This window comes from Cydia pomonella, chromosome 14 (assembly GCF_033807575.1).
Source record: "Cydia pomonella isolate Wapato2018A chromosome 14, ilCydPomo1, whole genome shotgun sequence".
NCBI classification, from domain to species: domain Eukaryota; kingdom Metazoa; phylum Arthropoda; class Insecta; order Lepidoptera; family Tortricidae; genus Cydia; species Cydia pomonella.
This window is the reverse complement of record NC_084716.1, coordinates 13,216,028-13,237,054: the sequence shown is the minus strand read 5'-3', so window position 1 is coordinate 13,237,054 and position 21,027 is coordinate 13,216,028. Positions and strand designations below refer to the sequence as shown.

The 21,027-nt window shown below is 37.1% G+C and overlaps 1 protein-coding gene across 3 annotated transcripts in view; it reads left to right on the top strand.

Annotated features, from left to right (window-relative positions):
• Positions 1-411: 411 nt before the first annotated feature.
• LOC133524982 (uncharacterized) overlaps positions 412-21,027 on the top strand; it is a 48,105-nt gene continuing 27,489 nt past the window's right edge. The window contains exons 1-3 of one of the 3 annotated variants that reach the window (XM_061861159.1): positions 412-963; positions 2,876-3,018; positions 18,060-18,334. In XM_061861159.1, the coding sequence (XP_061717143.1) occupies positions 872-963; positions 2,876-3,018; positions 18,060-18,334 (510 nt within the window). In that variant the 5' untranslated portion in view covers positions 412-871. The remainder of the gene's footprint in view (positions 964-2,875; positions 3,019-18,059; positions 18,335-21,027) is intronic. The other 2 variants (XM_061861158.1, XM_061861157.1) reach the window with 2 other exon arrangements.

Sequence of the window (21,027 nt, the reverse complement as noted above, 5' to 3'; positions counted from 1 at the left end):
TTTGTCACGTGACGTGTGCCAAAAGATATTTTAAATCCAATATTTACAAAAATATGGTCATTACAAGTAGTTTAACATGTTCTTATAATCCAAAAGAATTTATTGGGATACAATTCTGTCCTAAGATTTGTAGATGGAAACAACCCTATTAAGATCAAAATATATGTAATAGATACCAAGAATGAGCGTACGTAACTTTTAAGATGTAAGCTGCCGTCATCTCCATAATCTGACGTCTGACAGGTGGACTCACATTTATCAACTCTTTAGTATGAAGATGAGTACGCATGCTTTCAAAGCATAAGCATTTTCATACTAACGACCGATTTCTAATATATATTATGCGGCTCGGTGCTGTACATGAGATTCCACCCTAACCTCGCACTTCTGATGTCTAATTTAATTTATCATATTCCACTTTTTCCCTCAAGTTGGGGAGTAATGTATGTCCTGGCAGTTTTGGGCATAGACAATCGCTGTAGAACCATAAAGCAAATGGTCTTATCGATAGATATGAGATTACTGTGTGAATGTTTTCTTTAGCATGATTTCATTTTAATATTTAATGAATAAATTTTATTTTTAAGTTTGTTATCAATTCAAAAATTAAATACAATATTTGTAGAATATTGGCGTACGTTAAATTTTTGTCTATGGTTTTTACCGTTGTTTCTATTTTTTTTTGGCATTATGGTGTTATGTCAAATTCCGAACTAAACTTGTCTGGGACGTTTCGTGTTGGTTCTTATAATATAATATCTTTTTCTTTATTATATTTACAGTATACGATTTAGTCAATGTAGTTATTTGATGTAAATTGTTTGTGATTTCGTACTAAGTGCCAAATTGATGTCTCGACAAAATTGGTATTATGAATCAGGGTGATCAAAATATAAACAAAGATATGATCGATTGTGATTTAATCGACGTGGAATCTTTGGATTTTTCCGATGAACAGACATGGTAAGAATGCATATTTACTATCCCAGTTGTAAAATTTGTATGCGTGACATAGTTTTTTTGGGTCAGGCATGCTGTGTCCGTTTGACATTTTAACTTCCTATTGGTACGAATTTGGCTTGTTGCACTCGTTACGATATCCAGAATAACCAGTGCTACTCCTATAAAAACCTGTATTTGTGGATGATTCACAGGTGATGTAAAGCATGCTTTTTATTTATATCTGTTATCATCATGTATATTATGTAAACAATGCTAAAATAGTGGGTAGTTTAGTTTTTAGTCCACTTTCGACACTCACTCTGAGTCATGTAATGAGATGAAAATGGTTCAGTTTTGAAATAATTAGCAACAATTCAGTTGTTTTGTAAACAGATTGTAAGGCCTTGACTGATACACAATGTTTTCATGTAACTATGTAGGTCACCCACATGTCACCATAATAATAAAACTTAAGAACTTTACAAATGGTACAATGTTACCACTGGTTTCTATGATTTCTGCAATCAGACTAGAACCCCTTATTATGTTACTATGTATAGTTTTCATTCAGTTTGCATTTATAGATTTAAATATTATCATAACTTCATAGTTATTACATTTAATGTAGTGGCTACATCCAGTGGGATAACTATACCAAAAGAGGCCTAATATTTATAGCAAAGTATCTTTATCTGTGGGGTGTAACATATAAGAGTTGAAAACTTGGATTGAAATTGTACTTGTACAAGTATGCGGGAACTTATAAGGATATAGATTAGCACACTTTAATTTTTGCTTCTTCAAGATTTAACCTTACATATAAAAAAAAATATGCTTGATAACCTTCTGTAAAATATTAGCTGTTCAAAACATGAACTTAATGTTGACAAGTTGAATGTAAGGATGCAGTGCTCAAGCATACCAAAGGATAATGCAACATTCAGTTATAATTAAAATATTTTATGTAAAGTTTGTTATCACAGTCATTAGATAATGGGTTAATTGTATCCAATACCCAATTACATTAAGATAAGTCTGATGTGAAACTGAGATAAAATCCAAGATAAGATTTAGAATTGCTTTGTTGACGGATTTATTGATAAACATGAAAATAATAAATAAATAAATATTTGAGGACAATCTTACACAGATCAACCTAGCCCCAAACTAAGCAAAGCTTATACTAGGGGTACTAGACAATGATATAGGTACATACATATTATATAGATAAATATATAATATCTGTGTTCATCACACAAATAAATGCCCCTACCGGGATTCAAACCCAGGACCATTGGCTTCATGGGAAGGGTCACTACCCACTAGGCCAGCAGTCGTCAAATATGTATGATACAAGGTTACATAAGACAAAAATGTAGCCTCTACCAAAATACACTGTGAAAATCAATAATTATAAGCATTTTTACATAATTAATAACACCACAATTTGTATTAACAGGCTGTTGCATTTATTTAAATTTAAGTTGGAAAACATTTCAAAATAGAAAGATTTTGAAAACTATATATCGTCAGGTGACAAGCAAAACTCACAAATTAATAAAAAATAACTAATCAAAAATACCATACAAACACTTTTTCAGCAATCGAGTGGTGAGGGCTTGGAACAAACTCCCAGAAGATGTGGTTTCAGCACAAAATGTGAACCAGTTTAAAAATAAATTAGACAAGCACATTATATCTACTACTCGTTCATGATAACTATCTTTATGAATATTGGATACAGGTCATATCAGTTGTCAAACTGCCTGCCTGCTTATTAAATAATAATAAATAAATAAAAAATCAACCTTATTAGAGTTGTAATATGGCTCATTATGGCTATGAACTTGTAGTGGTAATTAGTGAGTTTTGCTTGTCACCTGATGATATAAAGAAAGTTGAGGAACCAGTATTGTAATTGTTATTGTTCCAGGCTCAATACTGCTCCAGAGGATGCTGGTGTGGCCTTAGACATAGTTGACTGGCAGCTGTCCTTCGACTGGCCGTTCACGGAGGATGCAGATTATCTTCAGACAGAAACTGAATTGTACTCGGTGCTAGATCATTTACTCAAAAGTAAGTGCTTGTTTTTTATAACACAACCCAGCCCTTAGTGCTCGCGTCACTTTCAAACTCTTTCTCACGCCCTTATTTCACCAAGCATTAGGCCAGAGGCCTATAAAAAGGTCTCCCATTCCATTCTAATCTGAATCTTTATTTTGACAAATCAAAATGTCATTTATCTTAGCAAGTTATGATATCTTGGCTCTAAAATTTTTCATCATGTAAGTAAACACCCAAATTCCAAAACAGACAAGTATTTACAGTCATTATATTAGTGGGGTAGTTAATGCAACATAACAATTAAGTTTTTCAACAAATCTTCAGGTAATAAGCAAAACCTACTAATTACTGAAAGAATTATTATGGTAATAAATAAATCAATAAATATTATAGGACATTATTACACAAATTGACTAAGTCCCACAGTAAGCTCAATAAGGTAATGAAAGTGTGGTGGTAATTAGTGAGTTTTGCTTGATGAGATATTGTACAAAAATTAATCATGTGGATTATAAATTTTTCTTTGCAACTTAGAATAGTAGTCTTTGATAACTCTGCATGTTTCATGCCATTTTATATATTTTATAAGACGGAAGTATGGGTTCTATAGTAGGTCGAATGTAATTATTATGAAGTTATAGTACATTTGGAACATCAAATATCAAATATTTATTCAGCAATTAGGCCACAGGGGCACTTTTACATGTCAATTTTTTACAAACAATAAAAATAACAAAATACAATTGCAAATATGGAATCAATGAAATATTTGATTCTTATTAGAGATGTACAGTCTCGAAATGTCGAATTCCACAAAAAACTATGAGAAAAAAATTCAACCATCAACAAGATCGGATTAACTCTTTAAACGTCACGCCTATTATATACAACCATAAATCATAATAAACCTTATCGGAATGCCCTAAGGTTGATATTAAACTGTGTCCTGTGGCTTTGGAGGTCAAAGGTTTAAATTCAAAACAAAAGGCTAATTAAAAGTAAATTATCTATGCGCCAACGCACAAATGACGGCGCGGATCTGCGTCGCTCGATGCGCCTCATCAGGTTCGAACAAAGATCCGATTCCATATATTTACTGACAGCAAAACTCTTAATGACATCGGTGGATCTTATTGTATTTGCAATAAGGTTTATGAATGCCTATTGTGAATGAAGTGAATGTGTGTGTACCACAGTACAGGGTACAGGCAGAGATAGAAGTGTCACCTATTTTTAGGTTTATCCACCGGAATAAGAAAATAAAGACTGATAACGCCAAATAATGAAAAATTACATTAACAAAATAATCGCCAGAACTTTTGTTAGGTTGAAATGTTTTTGCTAAACTAGGTGATAGTGTATGGGCCTATATTTGTTTCATATTCATTAGGCGCCTCCGCAGACTTGCACTGAACCTACCACATACCTACGTTACCTATACCCTTAACAGAAGAACACAACGTACTACCTTCATATATCCAAATACATGCGGTCGCTTGGGTGATTTTTAAAACCTGATTTTATGGCATTAGAATTAACCAAACATGCATTTATGTGGTAGTTAGAAACCCTTTCCACAATGGGTCATGACCCAAGTCCGTTGATCCTGCTACACTTGTCGCCTGGCTGACGGGATAGAATAACAACAAGAAATACTTAGTCGATTCACCCGTATCGAAACTAGACTAAAGGTCATATCAAGATAACTTGACAGCGATTTTGACAGCCTAGACGTTGCAATTTCATAGAAGTCTTAAGTAAACGTCATAATTTCATAGAAGTTTGACGTTTAACACTTGCACCGTCTGGGCTATCAAAATCGCTGCCAACTTAGTTTTGTCTGACTCTAGTTTTCTTTTTTTGAACGTCAGTTAAGAGCCCTTAATCCTTGGAGCGTTCTCCGATTTCACGAAATAACGCTCGATAGATGGCGTTGGCGCTCGGTACGCGAGGGCCGGCAACGCGACGCGCGTTTCAATGCAGACTAGAATAATCTTGATAGTTTTCAATATAATTTCAAGCAACATTAATTTTAGTGCTATATGATATCATATGGGCACTCTTTATTTTATTTTATATGCACAGTAGTTTTTTTTATGTACACTACTACTAAGTGTACAGACTACAGAGTGTACTATAACCCTTGCTCTTTATTCTGTCTCTTTCACACCAATGGAAAATGAAGAAGTTAGTAAATGACTGCAGGTATAAATAAAGTATATTAGTGCGATAGAGAGACAGATAGTGTTTCGTTGTCGTATCGTAAACGATTGGCATGTTGGCCACACACTTGCTTGGTGCCTAGCCAAAATACCAATCGTTTGCGTATATTAGTGCGATAGAGAGACAGTAGTGTTTCGTTGTCGTATCGTAAACGATTGGCATGTTGGCTACGCACCCATGATACCTAGCCAAGAAGCCAATCGATTGCGCATATTAGTGCGATAGAGAGACAGATAGTGTTTCCTTGTCGTATCGTAAACGTTTGGCATGTTGGCTACGCACCCATGCTGCCCAGCCAAGATGCCAATCGTTTGTGCATATTAGTACGAGAGAGAGACAGATAGTGTTTCGTTGTCGTATCGATTGGCATGGTGGCTACGCACCCATGCTGCCTAGTCAAGATGCCAATCGTTTGCGCACATTAGTGCTATAGAGTTTCAGTGTTATTTGAAATTACGTTAGGGTTTGTATTATTATTTATGACCCGAATGAAGTCCATCCAGGTTCTTATGATGGAGTCAGGAGTTGGTCACCAGAACTCCTAATCTACTCATTATAATTCCATCGTGCTTGGGCTCAAAAGATTTGCCCTGACGAACACCATCGATCTAGATGAGGTCCAGGGTCTCATGACGGAGTCAGGAGTTGGTCACCAGAACTCCCCAGAACTCCTAATCTACTCATCATAACTCCATCGAGTTTGGGCTCAATAGATTTACCCTGATGAGCACCATCAATCTAGATGAAGTCCAGGGTCTCATGATGGAGTCAGGAGTAGGTCACTAGAACTCCTAATCTACTCATTATAATTCCATCGTGTTTGGGCTCAAAAGATTTGCCCTGACGAGTACCATCGATCTAGATGAAGTCCAGGGTCTCATGATGGAGTCAGGAGTTGGTCACCATAATTCCTAATCTACTCATCATAACTCCATCGTGTTTGGGCTCAATAGATTTGCCCTCACGAGCACCATCAATCTAGATGATGTTCAGGGTCTCATGATGGAGTCAGGAGTTGGTCACTAGAACTCCTAATCTACTCATTATAATTCCATCGTGTTTGGGCTCAAAAGATTTGCCCTGACGAGTACCATCGATCTAGATGAAGTCCAGGGTCTCATGATGGAGTCAGGAGTTGACCTACTCCTGACTCCATCATGAGACCCTTTGCCTCATCTAGATCTATGGTGCTCGTCAGGGCAAATCTCATGAGCCCAAACACGTTGGAATTATAATGAGTAGATTAGGAGTTCTAGTGACCAACTCCTGACTCCATCATGAGACCCTGGACTTTATCTAGATTGATGATGCTCGTCAGGGCAAATCTATTGAGCCCAAACACGATGAGGTTATGATGAGTAGTTTAGGAGTTCTGGTGACCAACTCCTGACTCCATCATGAGACCCTGGACCTCATCTAGATTGATGGTGCTCGTCAGGGCAAATCTATTGAGCCCAAACACGATGGCGTTATGATAAGTAGATTAAGAGTCCTGGTGACCAACTCCTGACTCCATCATGAGACCCTGGACTTCATCGAGATCGATGGTACTCGTCAGGGCAAATCTTTTGAGCCCAAACACGATGGAATTATAATGAGTAGATTAGGAGTTCTAGTGACCAACTCCTGACTCCATCATGAGACCCTGAACATCATCTAGATTGATGGTGCTCGTGAGGGCAAATCTATTGAGCCCAAACACGATGGAGTTATGATGAGTAGATTAGGAGTTCTAGTGACCAACTCCTGACTCCATCATGAGACCCTGGACTTTATCTAGATTGATGATGCTCGTCAGGGCAAATCTATTGAGCCCAAACACGATGAGGTTATGATGAGTAGTTTAGGAGTTCTGGTGACCAACTCCTGACTCCATCATGAGACCCTGGACCTCATCTAGATTGATGGTGCTCGTCAGGGCAAATCTATTGAGCCCAAACACGATGGCGTTATGATAAGTAGATTAAGAGTCCTGGTGACCAACTCCTGACTCCATCATGAGACCCTGGACTTAATCTAGATCGGTGGTACTCGTCAGGGCAAATCTTTTGAGCCCAAACACGATGGAGTTATGATGAATAGACTAGGAGTTCTGGTGACCAACTCCTGACTCCATCATGAGAACTTGGACTTCATCCAGGTCAAAAATAATAATGCAAATGCAAACCCTAACGTAATTTCAAGTAAAAATGCGTTTTTCAGAAAATCGCAGCCAAATAACACTAGACCCTACTCATAGTGTTGTGTTCCTGCCGGTGAGTAAGGTTGCCAGAGCTCAACGAGGGGCGGGAGGGGGTTAGAGTCGGCAACGCGCATGTAACTCCTCTGGAGTTGCAGGCGTACATAGGCTACGGATACTGCTTACCATCAGGCGGGCCGTAAGCTTGTTTGCCACCGACGTAATATAAAAAAAGGACCACTGAAAATCCATCAATAAGCGAGAGTCTGTTAAGCATAGTGTAAAAAATGAACTATTATTAAGATTTTCTAATCGCAGTATATAGCACTTCTCGGAACTCCGTAGCTGATTACGATCGCAACGAATGCCTGACAATCGAGCACAGGTCCGTCCTCTAAGCGCGCTCCGCGCGGACTGAGAGCGGGGCGTCGCTGCTGCGTGATTTATACGTGTTTTAAAAAAATATAAATTTACGGCAATGTAGGTCCCATAGTTATGATTTTTTTTTTTATAGGTTAACATAAAGTTACAGTTTGCTATAATATTATTTTTAAAGCAAAATATGCGTACAATTTGCGGAAAAAAAATATAATAAAACCCTGTTTTCGCCAAAAAATGAAGAAAACTCGGAAGGTATTTTATCAGTTTTTTTCAAATGAATCTTCGATTGTTAATCATTCCAGCCCCTCGTACGAGATATGTTGAATCAAATTGTAGTCATTCATGTACCAAATGATTCTTGTTTACAGCAAAATTGAGAACCGAAACGCCACATCTCACTGCAAAATTTGGAAAAGACTCCCAAAAAAACTCATTAAAAAAGAGGTTTAAAAGAGAAAATGAAAATTTGAACTGTTGGAGCCGCTAGTTTAGGAAACGATTATTTAAGTACGTTACCAGTTTTTGAATAAATACTAATAGTTACGTCGTAATCTTGAATGAAAAAGGAAGCATTTTACAAAATACGCTTGTCTGTAGGAATAAGGACTCTTAAAGAACGATGGTAATTCTAAACAGCCATTAGTAATGGTCGCTCCTGTCCTGGTCCATTCATAAGTCGCATTCGGTTCAATGCCAGCCCGATTATCCAATTGCAATTGAAATACGTTTTTACGCTGTACTGCGACATACTTGCAAGTCTGACCGTCTAGGACAGGTAGGTAATGAATTTGCAATAACAGGAAATGAGGTAAACTTCGATCTGACCAAGAATATCATATACTTACTTAAATTAAAATATCCGCGAGTTGTAAACCTAGTATTTATGTTTACACTGTTTTTGATTTCTTCGTACCTTTTTTTAAGGAAAGAGATTGTGTGCCTGGAAGTATTTTTGTTAACGACATAAAACAAATACCATGCCAAACAACATAGTAAAAGTTGTAGCGGTTACCAGCTCTGAACCATGTTCCCATTAGGAAAGGCACTAAGTTAACTACAGTTACACCAAGTACTAACCATAATACATTATAAAATTAGTTATTAGTTTATTCCTCAGATTTGGCATGTTATTAATGGGCCCACTGATTACCAGTTCGCCGGACGATATCGGCCTGTCAGTTATTCGCGATTGTCAGCTTTTGCGAATAGCCAATATCCTCCGGCGAAGTGGTAATCGGTTTTCATTTACTACTTATTTATTTTATAAACACCTTTAGTAACAGTTCATTTACGATCGAAGGGAAATAAGTAGGAAATCGCGTGATCGCCATTTTCCCATACTAGTGATAGAAACGTAACCTTCTTGTAGGAAGCAAAGCGTAACATCATTAAGTACCAGACTTTTATACTCACACTTTTTAGGCTCTCTGCTTAACGTCTATTATTCAGATGAGTATGTTCGCGTGATGTTCGCTTTTTACTGGTTCTCGGTGTAATAATTCATATTACTTAAATATTATTTTCAATATTTGCCGCTAAATGTTCAACCTCTATAGACATAAAACAAACCCTGTATCAATCAATCCGGGGCGCCAGGCGAGGACCATACCTACAATTCGAGGATAAAATGTGTATCTAACTGTAATTATGCACTTTGATTTTCATTTCGATTGTCTGTCCTTCACTTCGATATGTGTATTTGAGGGCGACACTTACAACTTTAAAATTTCCATAAAAATGACCTTGCTTTAATTTAACGACGGTTTGAAACTGGACCCGGGTATGTCCATCTCGCTTTTTGTGGAAGGGCACAGCACAGCGAATGTCATTCCAGATTTAGAACAGAGCCCAACTGGGGAAGTACCTCCATTTACAGAAAACCGCAGCCATATAACACTATGTTAGTGTTGTATTCATGCCGGTGTGTAAGGTTGCCAGAGCTCAACAAGGAAGGAGTGTTAGGGTCGCATGTAACACCTCTGGAGTTGTAGGCGTACATAGGCTACGGAGACGGCTTACCATCAGGCGGGCCGTATGCTTGTTTGCCACCGACGTAGTATAGAAAAGAACAACGAGCTCAAATAACTTCAAAAACGTTTCTTGTGTATGCTTTAAGTAAAGACTGCAGCACATACATGTTTGTTTTTCCAATAAATACTTAGGCTCTTCTTGGCTCTAAGAAGGAAATGCACGTTCAGTCGTTCACGCATGCTCGTCTCACCTTGTCGGACTATATACAGCTTGGCTAGGGCAAATAACGCCATATTACTCGGAAACGTTGAATAGCCAAGTATAAACTTAGTTATACTTATGTTTTATAAGTTTATATTTTTATAATCATAGTTCATTAGACAAAAGTTTTTTATACGATCGGTGCCAAGCAAGCTTACAGCCCACTTGATGGTAAGTGGTTACAATTGTCTATGGGCACTTGCTATTCCAAGGGTGCTATTGTCTACCCTCAAATCATATTAACATTTTCTTAAGTCAGCCCCAAATTTTTTATTATATTATTATATAGCCCTTTGTTCTGAAGTTTCAGAACATGATTGTTCTTTTTGATAGTCTTGAATTATCATATGAAGTCTCTTAGTTCAGTGTGCCTGTCGGCAAAGGCCTCCTCCAACTCCTTCCAGTATCTTCTCTCTCTTGCCACCCTTGTCCAGAGTGGTCCCACTGTACGAATAATTTCGTCTTCCCATCTTGTTACTTGAGGGCCTTGCGATCTTGACCCGTCTGTAGGGTGCCACATGAGAACTCTTTGGCTCCACTTTTCTGTCTTACATCTTATAGTGTGACCTGCCCACCTCCATTTTTGCATATCTATGTGAGTGAGGATATCTGCTACTTTTGTTTTAGCTCTTATGTCAGAGCTGCGGTTTCTATCCTGTAATTTTACACCGAGCATGCTCCTCTCCATAGCTTTCTGGCACTTTGCAAGTTTATCTCTTTGTTTTTTAGTAAGAGACCAAGTTTCGCAGCCATAAGTTAGACACGGAAGGACACATGTGTTGAAAGTTTTGCTTTTTATCCGTATACCTAGCCCCAAATAGTTAATCTATTTTCAAGGTTTTAAATTAAACTGTTAATTGTGCCAAGCTGATGAGTCACGGACCTTGGTCTTTCTTTTTACATTATAAGGTACAATTTTAAACTAAAATTGGTTTTGTATATAACAAGAACATAATACAACATACTTAATCTTTCTGGTTTAACCCATTGGTTGACTGGTAGAGAATGCCTTAAGGCATTAAGTCCGCCATTTGTACCTTCATGTATTGTGCAATAAAGATTAAATAAATAATAATAAATAAATAAACAACAGATTTGCTGTGAAACATAATTCATATGTCAAAAATGGGTTTCTGTTTAAAGGGGTGCACTGATTACCAGTTCGCCGGACGATTTCGGCCTGTCAGTTACTCGCAAAAGCTGACAATCGCGAATAACTGACATGCCGATATCGTCCGGCGAACTGGTAATCAGTGGGCGCCTTAACGTTTTTACATGTTTGTAAGTATTTTACAAGATTTTAAATAAACTGATTTTATAAAAACACTAATAGCTAATTTTTCTATGAGCAATATTATCCTTTCGAATAAGATATTTTCGTTAGACCTAGCTAAGTTGACAGCGATTTTGATAAGAACTTTCGATAAGAACCAAGACTGTGCAAGTGTTATCTAAACAACATAATTTCATAGAAGTTTGACATTTAAAATAACACTTGTGACTATGCACTGAGTTCATATAATCTATATAGTAGTAGTCACATCCCACTTGAATAAGACGGATTGTACGAGGTTTTTTTAATTAAGTTGAAGAAGTCTTGAACCCAAAAGTAGTCTATTAAGACCAATTTGTATTATGTAAGTAAGTAAAAATAAAATACTTAAATTACAATGTTTTCCCAAAACTATACAAGCTACCTTTTATTTATAACCAACGCGCAATAACTTTACCTATCGCTACAGTAATAGACTTACAATGGTCACTAATTAGTATTTTCATTCATACACCCACACACACATACGCATTGAGAATGCTTCGATAATCAAAGAACAACTAACAATTATTGATGAACAGCCAATCAACACTGATTTCACTCAGTTTGCTCGCATAAATTTAAATAAAGTTGGTATTAGGTTACGCTTAAACTTATGCGCCGCCATAACACATTGTACCTAGATGTAAGGTGAACTGCAGTTTAAAGAAACCTGACAGAGATTTTTTGAAGTGTATGAAATTGAATTGTACCTTTTAATTTCATTCTGGAATTAAAAAATAAAATATGGAAATTGAACTGAAGTTACGATTATTATATTAATTTCTATATAGTTTTTGTTATAGGTACTACGTTCATATTGGGTACTACGTTGCTATGACGGAGTGCGCATTTTAATTGAAAACAAAAAACATGTTCATACAGCCTTGTTAAAAAAAGACATAAAGGCTAAGTCGCATAACTCAACTTTATTTATACCACTGAACACGCTTTTACACTAGAAAGAAAAATAAAGGTAGAAGCTTCTGTCCTAAAGACTACAAGAACGATTGTATTATATAGGTAATACACAGGAAGCTATCATACCATGCAAGAAGGTATTGGTACCTTGTTCATAAAGACAATGCATTTGCATCTCCTTTAGGCACTCCTACGCGTCGATTATTCGAACCTCACTCCATATATCGTTACGTTTCACTTTTATATCCGCGCAAGATAAGGTCAAGAAAGTACTTTATATAACGTTAATACGGTTTATAATGAATTGGCGGTTGCGAGAGGCTCTGATTGGATTTTGTTTTTTATCGGCAAGACCTATGGCGTCATATTGAGTCAGCATGGTAGTGAAAGTGCTAGTGGAAGGTGCTTCCGATTGCAATTATTGATAATTGATAGTTGTTCTTTGTATGTGTCTGTACGAACTGTTAGTGTATGAATACTGATGGGAGCTATTTTATTTACAAGATTGTTACCAATTTATGTAGCGGAGATAAAATAGGCTGAGATAATTCATACATTTCAGAGCCTGATGAATGCGTTATTGTTGTATCGTAAAGCTGGACTCATAATGTTCGTCTTATCATTAGAAGTATGTTATAAATTAATACAAACTGTTCAAGTGTATAGGGATATATTTAATAGTTTGTCTTTCATGCGTTCTATTGCGATATAGTTGCAGTTTTTTCTGCAATACAATTTAGTTCTAGGCGAAAAGTCAGTTGTCAAATACCCATTCCCGAATTATTTTTCGGTACTCGGGACTGTATTTTACTACAATCGATATACATGTTTTCCAATAGTTGTAGTTCACGTGAAAATACATTACAATGTACAAACTAAGGCTAGTAAAATCGCATTAAGAACCTCGGTGTAAAGTTTCAATTCAAGCCCACACGTTGCGACCTCGAAGAAAGCGCCTCGGGCCGGCAAACCGCGACAGCCGCGGAAAGTAACGACCCCATTAATGCCTTTGGGCTTGTGCACAAATCACGCGAGGTTCGATAGGGGCAACTCGTAGTTTACTAGGTACACCACAGCACATTTGACGATCAAGAAAAATATTTTAAAACAACTTGTGATCATATGTAGCTAGTCTGTACATATATGACGACTGATCCCGGCGCCACTAAGACTCATGAGTATTACTCATACAGTTTATGATCATGTAGGCTTATCGACATAAAAGGACAAGAAAAGACAGCGTAGCATCTGATTTCAAGCCCAAGTGTAGGTAGTGCACACAAATTTTGTACCATACGAGAGAAAGCTTTCGTTATGTACAGCGACGGGACGTTACTGGTACCTTTCCTTACACTGCCAATTATTCATTTAAATTAAACGAACGCCTTTTATAGGAACATAATAACAAGTCCAATCGTATGCAAGCCACTTCGTATTTGTCAAGACATTTTGACAAATGTCAACCGATTTCCTGAGCGTGCCCAGCGCGTATAAATTGTACGCATTGTAATTTGTCTTACAACATAATAAAGTATTGCGTATTATAATAACTCTGGCGAGAATGTCTAGGTTGGTTTACTTATGTATGGACAAATAAGCTATTTTATTTATGGCAATAATAGATTTTCACCACACCTGGTTTACCCTCTTGAATGTTCAAAAACTAATGACTAATGTGAACGTTGCATTTTATCCACATTAGGGCTAAGTAATCAAATCAGATGCAAAATTTGAGTTGTTTATTCCTTATGACTTTGAAATGATAATGTTGAATGAATTTTTATTTATTATTATGTTCATTTGTATTTGATTTGTTTTTTTTTGGTATTTCATAGTTAGTTTTTTCTTCACGGTGGTGTGGTGAAAATTTTTGAAACCCTCGCAACGCTCAAGATTCAACTTCTCGAACTTTGGAATCTTTCGCTTACTCGGGTATCATTATTAGCAAAAGCCGTTAAATAACAACTTTGCCCCCTTGTAAAACAAATAACCACTTTTGTATCCTGAGCAAAAACGTTTTATACGTTGTCGAACTTTATTTACGTAAGAAAAAATTGGTTCATAAGCCGCTATCCTTCAGTAAGTCCTCCTTCTCCCTCCTCTTCAAGGCTAAACGCCTTTGTTTGTTTTAATACTACTTTGAACTCCTGAGTCCTGGGGGCCTAACCAATAGGTATGACAATCGTTTATACCTACATCGACAAACTCACGTGACTATTGTCGATGCTACGAAAAGTCACGTGACTATTTTCATACATTCAGTTTCGATTGGTGTTTTCTATCAACTTATGTCAGCTTGGCATCATAATTTCTTACTACCTCTTCTTATAATTTAGGATATTTAGGTTTAATTAACCAGCATGAAAATGAGTCATTGCACTGAATTCGGGTGCAAATTAAATGATTAGGTTTAATTGCGGTCCGAAGATGCGTTTACAATGTATAAGGTTAATGGGTTTGTTAAACTCTGCTTTGTTACTCTTCCTAATTTACTTACTCAGTGCTCCAATTCGTTGGGAGGTAATGTTATTTCATGTGACAAGGCATTACGTCTAATGTTGCTGTGTTTTGTTTACCAAACATGTTATCGGTCGTTTACAGTGAACGGTTTATGTAGTTAAATAAACAGAATGATGACCATTTCAGCATGGCTTGTCGGTAAAGAATAGTAGATTGTACATCACGGGCGTAAAGCGATCCATTTTTATCCGAGGCAATTTATATTATTTTATCCAATATTTTACTTTATATTGCCGTATTTTTTCAAGACTAAAGAAAATCGTGCTCAGGCCGGTCGGGGGCGCGCCTGTCGTGAGCGGAGGCGCGCGGGGCAGAGGCAGTTTGCATGGCAGATTTTGGACTTTATAGCTAAGTTAATAAGGGTCTTTATAGCTAAGTCAAATAGATTATTTTAACTTTATGCTCTAGACCATTATAATAACTTTTATGTCGCTTATACGCGACTTAAATGTCAATTTTACGTGCATGAGAAGTGAAAAGAGCATTTATAAAGGCCAAGCCATCCCTGATGTTATAATTTGAAATAGTTCAGAATGTATCTATTAATAACCGGCCAAGAGCATGTCGGGCCACGCTCAGTGTAGGGTTCCGTAGTTTCTCTTCCGTCACAATATGCTACACTCACCTCACTCACTCACTCAAAAAAAAAATCACCCCCACTTTACGTGTAGGGGAGGTACCCTCAAAAAAATTAAATTTTTAGATTTTATTGTACGACTTTGTCGGCTTTATTGATTTATATATCCATGCCGAATTTCAGCTTTCTAGCACTAACGACCACGGAGCAAAGCCTCGGACAGACAGACAGACAGACAGACGGACATGGCGAAACTATGAGGGTTCCTAGTTGACTACGGAACCCTAAAAATAGCAAAACACACTCGACTATATTTTCAAGGTTAAACTGAACCTATTTTTTCTACGAGCTGTAGAATAGAATAAAACCATTAAGAGTCATTATATAGAATTCAAATCACGGGTTATATAAAGACGTCTCGCCCAGTACTACTCGTATTTATGTCTATAATTTATCGTCCAGACATGCCCGTTATTCTCTAGTAAGATGAATTTATTTGAGTTCCTAATAGTATATACAACGCGTGGGAAAAAGGACTATTGTTTTTTTAATCAAGAAGATTGCCTTATTTGAATGAATGCTGTACAATAGGGTTGTCCAAAAAAATTAAATGATGAATATTCCTTTTCCACAAGATTCTTTTTTATCCAAAATACGCAAAAAAGAAACCATACCAAAATTTAGAGCAACTAAACATCATTTAGAGGTCGCTATAAATGAAACAATTCTGCCGTACAAACATGTACGAAAATAATTTGACCCATCAATAATTCTTCTTTGGAGATGTTTAAATGGCTCTTTATACGTTTTATCTAATTAAAATTATTTTAAAAATATGCTGGTCGTAAATGTTACTTTTCTTTTGGGTTCATTTGTACGTTTTCGTTTGTATGAGATTATTGCAAATATCAAAATCATAGCGACCACTAAATCTTTAGCAAATGATTTAGAATTTGGAGCCTAGTAGAGGTAAAATGTATTATATTCTTTTTTCTCCATACAAAGTTGGACCACCCTACTGTACAACTAACGATATGCTAAATTCAAGAAAAGGACTACACGGTTATAGACAGTATAGCACATAGATAAACACACAAATAAATTCCCTTACCGGGACTCGAACTCGGAACCTCCTGCTTAGACTTAGACCCACTACCGACCAAGCCAACTAAATCGTTAAATCGATTTCTTCTTAGTGAATCTCAGTAAAATAATTATTAATTCCCTTTTTCTAACATACTTGGTCTCTTTGTCCCATATATTACGAAGCTGGTTGTGCCTCAGTAGCGTTTAAACGATATGATAACACAACAATGCATTCATTCACGCATGCATGGAAGGAAGCACGTCCTCAAAGTAATCAATTTATTGTAGAGACAGGGCGACCTCGTAAATGATATCAATTACCAATGATTAAATGATATATTATCATTGCGAATATTTAGATGATTTATACTCAAACAAAATAATATAGATATCTATCGGCCTTTGTCTACCTAGTATGTATATCTATACATACTAGGTAGACAAAGGCCGCGTTTTGTTTACATCTGTATATATGTATAACGTGTGTTTCCTTTCTTTGTTAATTTATTTTGAGGTTGGACAATAAAGAGGATTTGTATTGTAGAAGTACGGCACCTATGCAATTTCTCATCAATAAAGTTATAAAAAACGTGTTATGTTCGCGTACACAGCTTTACAGCTCAGAGACACTTAGCGCTAGAATATTGTAATTTGCCGTAGGTAAAACAAAATCCTCATAGTGCTAAAAACCCTAATTTGAAAGTTTTAAGAGTCCACGGGGGTCGCAGTTACGGCAGTAAAGGCATAGCTACTATACCTATGTTGAGATGGGTAGTTTATGTATTTTTTTGTATTATGGACCTATGGGCTGGAGAAGGGAGTGGATCACCCAGCATGCTCTTAGATGTTTTTTAGCTAAAGATCTTAAATCTAAATCGAACTAATCTATATAATTTTAGTGTGAAGCATTCGTTGTGGAATTTCTTTTTCTGTTGACTGTATTACTAACCCTAATTTACATGACATTTACAGTACCTCTTGATATCTACGTATAAGTATATGTAATATACTTAATATCACGCGAGAGTTTCATATCCTTGCTCGGTAGTAAAACATTGTGCAAGTCTATTTGTATGTCAGCTTGCTCTGATTATTATGCATATCATATCACTAGCTCATTTGCGTTTGACACTCAGGCACTAGAGAAGAGAAGACACATGATTAGTATTTAGTATACCAAACAAATAACACTTTACCGTGAATATGTTGTATTATCACCTTATTACTTATGTGTTATGTGCTATAATACCGGTCATTGGATTGTAAGAATGAATTATTCGTAGGTATTTATTTTAGTCGTATTTTTTCCATTGCGATGTATGAATGTTTATAAATTGAATGTGTTACATTTGTATTATAGTTAATTACTTATTTCCAGGTTCGAATTCCAAAGGAAATATGGTTTATGGTGTTTTATGACATAAAATGACTCATTCTCTTGCTATATTTGAATTGTTTATCTTGCTTACCTATATTTTAAGTTATATATCTTTTAATTTTACCTAGGTACCCTTTAGTTTTTGTACTTGATACTTACAATTGTCCCCACTGTTAATTGACAATGATCAGTTAAGAGTATTGTTTTTAGTTCAAATACTCCATTAAGTTCTTACTTGCTCCAGATGACGTCGCAGCGCCGAACAAGCACAAGTTCGACTCGCGGACTTTCGTCAAGCCCAAGAAGCGGGCCCAACGGCCAAGCATACAGAGCATCGTGGAAAACCCGCCGACTCCAAACAAATATCTCACGTACAACAAGTACTCGGCGCCGCTGGGCCCTCTGAGCCCTATATTGAGGCTGAAAACCTTCAATGTGGAGACTGATACGGATAACAGCAATGCGATTAAAGAGTACGCGAGTAAGAGACGGAGTTTGGTTAGTGAAGAGGAGGGACAGGTAAGTGCAGCTATTTGAATCTTTGCGTTGATACAGTATGACCGCTTCCACAATTCACGATGAGGATGATTGATAATAGCTAAACTGTGGAATGAACTGTCGCCCGCCGTATTGCTGGACCCGTACGACCTTCAAGAAAAGAGCGTACTCTCATCTTAGGGCCGGTAAGGCACTTGCAACCCCTTTGGTGTTGCAGGTGTCCATGGGCGACGGTAATTTACCATCAGGCGATTCGTCTGCCCGTTTGCCTCCTATATCATAAAAAATACGGGGTAGCGACAAAATGGAATGTACACTATAGCTCCGAGCAGCCAAGTGAAGAAGCGGACTTTATGACCTTTAATAATTAATGTTTACTTTACTGTTAGGCAAGGAATGGTCGAATTCGCAAAGTTTATGTAAGTCTTGTTTCATTATGAGTTTTTATTTTTGGGGCCCTTATAGAGACAATCTATAGATAAATTCCTCAAAATTAGCATACATATGTTCATATAATATATCTTAAAACTAAAAAAATATAATTATGACTGCGATGCTTTTTACAACCCCGCAGTGTGAGGGAGCCGGCCGCGGAACTGTCAGAATTTAACACCCTTCGGCCAAAACTCCCCTTTGTGAAGGTCGCTAGACAGGCACACATGTGACATAATGACATTATTAGACATGCGATATGCGATGGCATTTTATTGTATACCTATATTGTAATGCTTTGTTCCCGGCCCGGCCCGGTTATGTGGACGAAAGACTGCTAAGGCGACATGTAATCGTAGTTGTTGATTGTGTTGCTATCAAAAATATAATTTAAGCTTCTTTTATCTCAATAGGATATTTCAATCTAGTTTAAATTTGCTTGCAAATGAAATAAATGTTCTTAAAAACATTACACGGAAGTATACCTTATAATCAACTCATCGATACTTTATTATTATTACGGCTTAAAATAAATCGATTTATAAACATTATCATTCTTAATCAGTTTTATCCGTTCTTTGTACTGTACATGCCGATTTTATAACACTTGCGCGTATATTAAAAACATTGTGTCATATGTTTACATAGGTGTAAACTTCCTTGGCAAACACTACTGTGTTACGTAAACCGAGACGCACTAGTATTCTGTTTCTTTACATAGTTATCTGTTGCTTTTTAGGGTTCCGTAGTCAACTAGGAACCCTTATAGTTTCGCCATGTCCGTCTGTCTGTCTGTCCAAGGCTTTGCTCCGTGGTCTTTAGTGCTAAAAAGCTGAAATTTGGCATAGATATATAAATCAATAAAGCCGACAAAGTCGTACAATAAAATATAAAAATTTTTTTTTTTTAGGGTACCACCCCTACACGTAAATTGGGGGTGAATTTTTTTTTTGCTTCAACCCTACAGTGTGGGGTATCGTTGGAAAGGTCTTTCAAAACTAATAGGGGTCTTCAACAAACATTTTTTGATAAAGTGAATATATTCGGAGATAATCGCTCCGGAAGAAAAAAAAAAATGTGTCCCCCCCCCCCCCCTCTAACTTTGGAACCATCTGTCCAAAAAATATGAAAAAAATCGTGGAAGTAGAGCTTAAGAAATACATTAAATAAAAACTATAGCGGACATGATCAGTTTAGCTGTTTTTGAGTTATCGCAAAAAGTTTCCCCTTCATAGTAAAAAGACTTTAATTAGGTACTGATTATGCAAATTTGCCTATTTGTTTAACTCGGGTGAAAGATACCATTTCATCCCTTGTTCATCATTTACTATACTTTAAGCTCCAGTTTAGCTTATTGTGACGGAAGAGTAACTACGGAACCCTCCACTGAGCGTGGCCCGACATGCTCTTGGCCGGTTTTATTTACATATTCTATTGTTACTATTGTAATATGAAAACATAATTCATCGCTTAAGTGGCTCCTATGGTGTTGCTTATGTTCATGGGCGACGATGACCGCTTCCCATCAGGCGCCTCGTCTGCTCGTTTGCTGACTATGCTAACATAAAAAAATGATGTTGCGGAAATTGTACATATAGCAATGAAGAGTACTTAATACGTGTGAAGTCGAGAATAGAGTGTTATGGGGGGTAAGGGCTGATGATCAGATTGATAGTTATCGTGGTTTGTGCAACGAACGCCTGAAATCAATTGATTCTCCGGTAGCACTTAGGGACTGTTGCGAAGGAGCGTGCAGAAATCGCGACCATCATACGCTGTTAGATAATATGTACAATGATATCGTGTCCGCTCTTACTGATGCAGCGATAAATACTTATAGAAGCAAGCGCAGAAGGAAGGGCGGATATATCGCTGGTTGGAATAAGTTCGTTGCAGGTCCTCACAGGGAAGCCAGACTACACTTCATGCTTTGGGAGAATGCAGGAAAACCGCGTCAAGGTCACTTATATGAGCAAATGAACAACAGCAGAAAAAAGTTCAAGGCAAAATTAAAGTGGTGCCAGGACCGGCAGGATCAGTTGCTATGGACAAGCTTGCCCTTGCCCATAGCGGCGGTAAATTTAGTGACTTCTGGAAACTAACCAAACGGATGAATGTGACGTCTGGCTTGCCTGTGTGTGTTGGTGATAAAAGTGAACATGGAGACATCGCGGAGCTATTCCGACAGCATTTCACGGTAAGATCCGTGCTGAGGGATACACCGTCAGTTGCGCTTGATGTGGGGGATGCTGGGGCCATTGACAGGCCCAGGAAGACTTTCT